This window comes from Diadema antillarum, unplaced genomic scaffold (assembly GCF_040938485.1).
Source record: "Diadema antillarum isolate AM-2024a unplaced genomic scaffold, OU_Dant_1.0 seq00001521_RagTag, whole genome shotgun sequence".
NCBI classification, from domain to species: Eukaryota; Metazoa; Echinodermata; class Echinoidea; order Diadematoida; family Diadematidae; genus Diadema; species Diadema antillarum.
The window spans coordinates 68,967-77,857 of record NW_027272253.1 but is presented as its reverse complement, the minus strand read 5'-3'; the positions used below and the strand labels follow the sequence as shown (position 1 = coordinate 77,857).

General features: G+C 38.8%; 1 protein-coding gene across 1 annotated transcript; it reads right to left on the bottom strand.

Annotated features, from left to right (window-relative positions):
• Positions 1–7,127: 7,127 nt before the first annotated feature.
• LOC139710335 (very long chain fatty acid elongase 6-like) lies at positions 7,128–8,891 on the bottom strand. The gene has a single exon (XM_071622259.1). The coding sequence runs from the start codon at positions 8,251–8,253 to the stop codon at positions 7,411–7,413; it is 843 nt and encodes a 280-aa protein (XP_071478360.1). The 5' UTR covers positions 8,254–8,891; the 3' UTR covers positions 7,128–7,410.

Genomic DNA, 8,891 nt, shown 5'->3' with positions numbered 1-8,891 from the left:
ATGTCAAGATTCAGGAAAGAACAGCCGACCGTGTCTGAGCTTTCACCGCTCATTGTCTTTAGTGGGAGTCTAGCAGACGACAAAAACCTTGAGATCAGTGATGAAGACTGGAAGAGAATGCAGCAATACCTAGAGAAGATATAATAATACATGTATCTATAAACTGACATGTTGTATTTGGAAAAGTGATCTTTGACTATTGACGTTATCTATAGTAACGACAGTGCTAAACGACAGCGGCAAATGCGTTGTCCTCAGTTTGTAATCATTTTGTGATCGAATGATTACGTCTCATTCTTTTTTTTCTCTTCTAGATTTGAGTAGTAGATTGCCATTGCTAACACATGTGACGTTCATTCCACATGATATTCCAGTACATGTAATAAAATATCATCCCATAAAGTCATGGAAAAATGTGTAACGGGTGGTTTGATATTTTCATTATTTGCGTTTGATAGCATTTCATGTCGTGGATCTCTCCATGTGCTCCATGAACAAGCAACTTTAGCCCATAACACGTTGACAATGTTTTATTTTTTTAATGCTTTTCATTCGTCTGTATAGTTGATTTTGTGGGGGACCTAGCTTAAGAACTGAGTGAGGTATCCAGATGAAACTTGACATAGAATTATGTTCGAGTAGACGCAAAGCTGTATTTCTATCCACTTTTTAGCGCACATGCTCAAGGTCAAAGTTCAAGTCGCTAAAATTTCACTAATTCCTCCTATCACTGCAATGCCTGGATGAATTCTCATGAAATCAGTGTATACATCTATTACCACATACAATTTTCGAGGGAAAGTTTCGGGCTATGGGTCATATCTCGAAAATGGTTCGAGATATTTTCATGAAACTTAGGTTCTACATTAATACACGCATTGCCTGACATTGATTTCCTTTGGACGTTTTGTGTCATGAGGTCAAAGGCTAAGGATCTAAGGTCACCATAGAATGCCAAAATTGCACTATTTTCTCCGTACCCTGACTGAATGTATGAAAAATAATACTGTGTTATTGAACCTGGATAAGTACGTCTCTGCATGGACAATGATAATGTATAAGAGGAAAGTTTTGGGCTTGAGGTCAAGAGCTGCTCATGAAGTTACAATTTGCTTTGAAAGTGGCTTTAGGTATAATTAGTATACAGTCCATTTCGGGAAAGATCGACCTGATGATGTCGTCCATAATTCCGGGTCGCTATGGACTATAGTTGTCTTTTACGGCGTAGGCCTAAACTGGACGGCGCCAAAAGAAATACTTACATATGGAACCTTTACGACTGGTATAAGCTGATGACGTTAGTCGGGCAGGCAAGTCAGTGACGGCTTGCAGACCCTTTCTAATAAGCTCGTCAAGGGACAATGGTTAGCTCATAATGACATTCTATCTAAAAACTAAATTAAGACTTGGGGGTGTCGTGTTCGTCTGTTTTGTGATCTACATAATTATTATGTATCATTATGTTTTGTAATCTTTAATAAGATACAGCTTTTGCAGGTTTTATTCAACTGACATGATTTCTAAGTAACTTCTTTTTCCTTTTACAGTCTCCACGGTCGAATCGCCGGACATTATATATACAAGTATTACATTGCATATCATGCCATTTCTGGGTTGTGTGCCGAAATCATGGCTAATACATGTTTAGTACGTAAGGTATACTATTGAACTACATGTATATACACTGTATGTAATGATGTGTCATTAGAATAACAATTGCAAATCAGTGTGTATGTACCTTAAAGTAACACTCTTAGGACTTTGCCTTGAAACTATGCCCTATAATCATAAAAATATGACAGCACTTCACCCTTTTATTATTGGCAGATAAGACGATGTAAAGACATCATCATTGTGTCCGCCAGTTTTCACTGTGGTGCACTATGTAACTCTATACTTTATTATGTTTGACTATAATTATAGACTATAGTGAATATAAGGTATCCAACTTCACAAATTTCTTACGTAGTCTTGCCATCGTAGTCAATAGCACGCAAGAAACTGAATGAAAATTTGCCAATACATGTAATGTATACACGTTGTACATCCTAATTCTCTGATCTTCTTCCTTCCCCTTTCTATCTTGTGTGTGTGTATTGCCAAGTATTGCATACTGAGTGTTTGGAGTGCAATGTATATGTAAAGACAACATCGACGGGTGGGGGTGAAACATTTGTAAAGAAGATACTCGCAGTTCATAAGCCAATTGCACAAGGAGCATCCCCTCCAAGCGACAAGGTCCGCTGTTTTTCGTGTTTAAAAGACTATTTTGGCTTGTCAGAGGTATAGCACACTGCGTTAAGTTATAATAATGTTGTTATCACTGTGACGAAGTCTGTATAATAGAGTGATACAATGTACTAGTACGTTATTGTAACGGGCAATATTACTTCATACATTGTCTAATCCTTTGAATTAATGTGATCATTTTCTCTCCGCATGTTGTTTTCATGTTTTTGCAAGATTGTCATATGTTCTTCGTTTTGAGTTCTCTATATCGTTGCGCCAATTGTTATATTGTTTATAGGTCGGGTAGAGAGAATACTGATGGATTAGCCTTCCAAGTAACAACTTAAAATGAAAAAAGCAGAATTGTTTATAACTAAAAATTAAGTATTATGTGACTCTGTGCCGATACAAAGAAAAAGAATTGCAGTCCCTCCAGATGTGAAGGAAAGAGTTAATTTCCAGCCTGCAGACGATGTATTAATTTATACAGGAAATCATCCTCATCAATAACTGATGCTGATATAGCTCTCCATAATCTCCAAATGGGAAATTCTCGTTTTGTTAACACGTTGCGCAGACTTCGTTGTCTCAGTGATGCAACATTGTACAGGGGCGGATCCAGTAATACCGCAAAGGGGGAGGGGGTGTGAAAGGGGCGCAAAGCAGTTTAAGCGCAATTTTCTGGTGCCACTATAGGCCTCCAATCGCCTGACAAAGATATTTTTCTTTAAAAGGGCACGTGCAACGAGTGCGCCCCATTTCATTTTTTTCTTATTTCTTTTATTTAAAGAAACCCAAAATTAAAGGGGGCCCCCGGTGCGCCCCTCATCCGCTACTGTTGTGACACATTGACCCCCATTTTACTTCCTCTCCACCCTCTCTCCACAAACAATATATACACTCAATGTTTCCCATTATTGTGAGTGCTGGAAAGGTCGTTATTGATACATGTGTAAATCTGAGATTACATCAATCTGCGGTCAGAGTATAATAGTATGATAAAAGTGTAATCTTGAAAACATGTTTAAATCGGCTGAAACCTCTGAATGGTGATGTCAAGCTATAACGAGTTGAAATCAAACGCGTATGATCTCATGCTGTGAATTTGTTAAGGTATAGTAGGCCTTCATGTAGTACTTTTGTGTAATCAATGTTTATGTTATATGATAGTTATGTTTATAACAACAAAATAGGGTCGTGTATAACATAATGTGATGAAGTTGGCCTAGATATATGCGATTTCATTTCATTGCAAGTTTCCATATCAATGTGCCAATACAGTGTATTATTATGTCATCCCCGTATCCTTTGGATATCGCGTGAACAGAAGTTAAAAGGAAATGAAAAAATGTCATTGTTCTCGTAACATGATTTGTAGATCTACGTCTTTTATGTCGAAATACATGCTTATAGTTTATAACACAATTATCAAATTAGATGTTTGACCGCGTTTCTCTCCAAAACTTCCACTAAAACTTCTTGTTGCCCTTTGCTTCATGAATATGCCATCAACTATATCTATAATCTATCTTGAGAAATTTTTGACCGACATGCTTTCATTATGACTTTGATAACAACATTGCATTATGTGTCTCATCGATAACCTCCATACATTCAGAAAACAAGCAAACACACTAACAAAAACAGAAATGTCCCCTTATCACAGGCCCTATTCATTATGTACATGTAGTGTTTTAGGGGGTTAAATCTACGGAAATGTAAGAAGTTTTTTTTTTCTGAAATGTAGACGCTTGAAGAAAGCTTGACTGTATACCCTCCTCTCGGTCACAATTTTAAAGAAGGTATAAGGGCACAAGCGACGATCTTTGGCAGTGTCTGGGGAAAATACATTGTATAATGTTTATGTTACACTGTGCCGTATGTATTACAACTGTATATAGGATTATGCAAAATGCGTTTACATTAAAAAATGAACCACTGTAGGCCCTAAAAACAAAGAAGTTAATGTACGCATGGACACACACACACACACACGCACACACACAGGGTTTAGGCTTATTTCAACAAACACTACACGCGCTGATCTGAATTCATATAGGAATTTGCCTCCCGAGGTCCTATTTGATTTAACCCCCCCCCCCCCAAAAAAAAAAAAAAATACATATGTTAGAATATAGGAACTTCCCGTAACAAACAATCATGAAGCAATATATTTTGTCATTAACGTGACAATTGCCAAATTGCAGCAAGAGTTGCTACGATATAATGGGCCCTGGATGAGTATTCACACCTCCATAAAACGACGTGTATGCCAAATTCCCCTTGTTGGTATAACCACTGCCAAAGATATGGGAGTGAACTCACGCGTTTGAAGAAACGTTAGTGCATGTAATCAATTGAAAATACATTTTGCAAAAATTAAAAAATGGCGGAGGGGGGGGGGGGGGGAGGGGACTCTCTGAAAACCATTATGAAGCAGTTTTCGTAAATGAACCCCCCCCCCCCCCCCTACTCAAGCCAAACTTGCGAAGTAAACTTTGCAGGCATCGATTTAAACTTTGGGTCATTCGTGCAATGTATGCATGAATTCAACTTCAGCAAAAAATGAAGAAATCAAATGTAAACCGGTAAAAATTTAAGAGTTTTTTTACTATGCATTAAGGCCATTCATTTGGACTCGCCAACAAGCTGGGTGATATTCTTTTACCGAGCTCAAAAACGTAATATCCATCCATCACATTGTGTATACAGCACAAAATGTGTTCCTTACTGGTTTGTTTGTTCGTTCGCTCGTTTTTTTTTTTATGTTGTTGTCTTTATTCATATTTTCAATGTATGCAAGTGAAATTGCATTGATTAACCAGACGGGATGCTTACAAGACTTAACTGACTTTTATAATGAATCACAAAGTATTCATGTGCGAAACATTTATTTCTAGACTCAAGTAACAATAATGAAAGTGATCATTAATGAACTGCACACACCGTTTGAAAGAAGGAAATAATAATACAAACATACGCTTAACTACAAACACGTTAGTACGTCCAACGTGAAATTGTCATTAATACGATTACCGCCTTGAAAATTATCACATCAAATTTCACGTTTTCATTCGCATTCAGTCGAAATTTCACAATATAACATGGAATGTTAATGCATTTATTATGAGAATGTGTTGGAATTTGATCCCAAAACATGCTGTAGACTGTGCTCTCGGGACTTAGACCAATGGAGTTTAACATTCCACATGATCACCGCGTTATCACATTTGAAGTGTATTACTATCCGATGTAAACTTAGTCATCGAAAATACAACTGTACCACTATGGAGAGTACTAAGAGGAGTCGGAATGCATTAATTTTGACAGCATACACGAAAAAATAAGGGGAGAGGAATCCTCTGCTGAAAAATGGAGGTAATTCAATTTTTCTTCTTTTTGAGTGGTTAAAAGACTTACGAGTTTTTTTTCCAAAAACAGCATTTAAAACAAAAATCCATAAATGTTCAATAGCCAAAATAACAGAAAGCAAAATCTTGCACTTTCACCGTGATGGCATTGCATGGACTTACAACGTTGCACGTTTTGCCGTCGTTATTCAAAGCAGCATATGGTTACAATAACTGAGTGGTTGAATAACAAAATCAAGGCAAGGGGAAGTTTCCCAAAATGTACATGTGGATTGAGCGAATACAGCAGTACAGTGTATTGAAGAAAACATTAGTGAAAGATTCAGGAAAATTTGATAATCCGTTCACATATTATAAGTCACATGTTTAAAGATTTAGTGACACTGCCGCTGGATGAAAAGGTTACAACATCACCAGGGTGTGACACTGACTGCAGAATAATACAGCCTGTAGTAGTAAGAGAATTTCATAAAACTTGATTTTATGAACAGCGCACGTTCCTTTGACATGTTGTTGATACATATCAAGCACAGTAAACATTAGTATTACCCCTGCTTTCTAAACGGTAGAAAAAATATTAAAATGAAATTTTGTGGAAATCTCTCAGACATAGTTTTCCATATCGTTATTCTGCAGGGACATCACAAACTGTTATAGTCCATTCATCCGGCAATGGCGGCAGCGAAACGAATTGATAACTCTTTTTTTTCTTGAAGCGAAATTCATAACTTTGAACGGATTGTCATATTTTCGTGAAACGTTCTCTGTTGTTCTCTACTGATATGACTGCATGCACTCACTCATGGTGCACTCCACTGACTATACAGTGTATTTCCTGTACGTGTTTCCCCTTTAATAAAGTGACTGAACAATAATTTTCTAGACGTCATGGGGCTGCAGATGTTTAACAGGAATTCGAGCATGAATGCTGTCAACGGAGACATGTGCATGGTGTGTTGGAAGTGGTGTGCCTTAATACAACATAAATTTAGGCGCTTTATTGGCGTTGTAAATGATGCAAGTTGTATTGATGGTCGGTGAATACTGAAGGATCATCACACTTTGATAAAGTCCCTGATGATTTGATACACGTAAAATTCACCAAAAAGTCATATCAGTAGTCGTACTACATGAGCTTCTATTCAAAGTTAGATGACGTAGCGGTATAATGATACCATGCCTTCACGCATTGTCCGTCACCAGTCATAATTTGCTCACTGATTTTTATTTCTATTTTCACATAGAATCAAAAGAAGACGTTTTGTCCTTCGCATGAGATGTCTTCGCATGAGATGTTAAATTGCAAAAATGCAAAAATTGAACAATAATGACACTTACACGAGGAAGGAGTTGAAGTTGCAATAAAGTGTATACCATAAAACAAAAAGTCCGATTTTGATATCATTTCTTTGTCAGATTTTGCTCTATTCAAGCCAGTCAACTAAATGTGGCGCGGAACTGCAGTTTCTGTCTGCATGCAGGTTAGAGCTTTAGTTAGTTTTTTTTTATAGCTTTAATATCCTCTTCTCACAATACTAATCGGTAAATAATATCATTTGCAACGATAGAAACGAATCCTATGAAATAGAATAGACTGTCTATATACTACTAGATCTATATCTACTTAAGGATACATTGCTCAAGTTTTGAAATGCATTCACATTAAAAAAGCTGGAGTCTTAACGATTGAGTCATCTCAAATAATATTCACATACAGTACTTACAATACACATGGTAGACACATCAGTGTATTTTCTTTTCGGTAGTTTTAAACAGAACATGCACAAACTGATTCAACAGAATTTGATTATTAATCGATCTTCACAGAACTGTTGTTCTTCCTGCCTCCATTCGCAATCGCAGAACTTGAGGGTTCCTTGGATTTAACCGGTTTGCGGATGTATGCGTCGTAGAAAAACTGGGCGAAAAGGACAAAGTAACTGAAGTACATGATGAGGGACCAAGCAATGTTTCTCATATTGGTGTCGCACTTTCTCCCTGCTTGAAGCTGGAGCAGAGCGTAGATGTTTACGACGCAGCCAATCACCATCTGGATGAGCTGCATCAGCGTGATCGTAACGTTTACTTGACGCGGGATTTTCAAGATCCCCGAGGCTCGTAAGGCGTAGTAACTGTACATGACAGCATGTACGGTGAAATTAGCGGTGATGAAATACCGTGCTGGTGCTATGTGATCTCGGTAGGAGTACCAGGCGTACAGGAGGACGGTGATGTGGTGGTACCAGTGTAGAAACATTAGTTTCTGTTTCCGTAAGACGATAAACACCGTGTCGCCGAGCTCGGGAACTTTGCTGAGGATGAAGAGCCACACCCAGAACCCGATTTTGCCGTCGAAGATGGTGGCGTCGCACACAGAGCTGTGCCAGCCGACCTTGGCCACGTAGCCCACAAAATCCTGAATGGTGACCACAGCGCCGAGGATGCTGAACAGCGCTAGCCCGGCGGACCAGGCAGCGAGAGTACGCCGGAGGTCGAATTTGGGCCGACTCTCCATCCATGCTCGACCGCTGAAGACACCGATGAAGTACATGCCAGAAAACACAAAGGCCAGCCACCAGTTATGATGGAACCACACCAGCTGCTTTTGGGAATCAAAGGATTCCTCAAGATCCCTGATCAACGAGCGTACCATGGTTTTCTGTTTTGCTCTTTATCTGCAAGTAGAATCTATGACGAATAATTATCCACAAGAGAGCTGCGAGAGCTACACTCAACTGCAACGAAACGTAGTGGAGGTCTGATCCGTAGACACAGTCGTGACTTTGTTCCTACAGCTTCCTGCTATCATCTAGGCTGCAACATAGCGAAACAAGATCAAGCCTTCGACAAATATCTGAGTTCAGTTAGCACGATCTCAGGGCAAAATACCACAGTTGTACGATCTATTATGTAACACACTCACTGTTGTCGAAAGAGCAAACAAAGGGCAGTGACCAGTCAGAACGAACATCTCCCCGCAATGATGGATGTATGTGATTCCTGGCTTTATATTGATGGAAACGGCAAACAACGCATCATCCAGGCTGAATGCAGTGTTATGGTAGCGGCATCTTCAGTCAAACGTCATAACACATTCCTATTTCCGTCATGTGAAATGACATATCGATAGTACAATAATGTATTATAGGGACCCTCTATGTACGATCCGAGCAGCATCTACCCGAGGAAGTCAGGTAGTGCTTAGTAGACCCATGCAGTGAGACATTACAGGTACAATTTGTACTAGAATTGCAATTCAGATGGACGAGATCGAATCGTGAGCTGACTGCT

Bases quoted from the DNA above. Each gene is read 5' to 3' on its own strand.
- LOC139710335 (XM_071622259.1), bottom strand. From the start codon at position 8,253: ATGGTACGCTCGTTGATCAGGGATCTTGAGGAATCCTTTGATTCCCAA.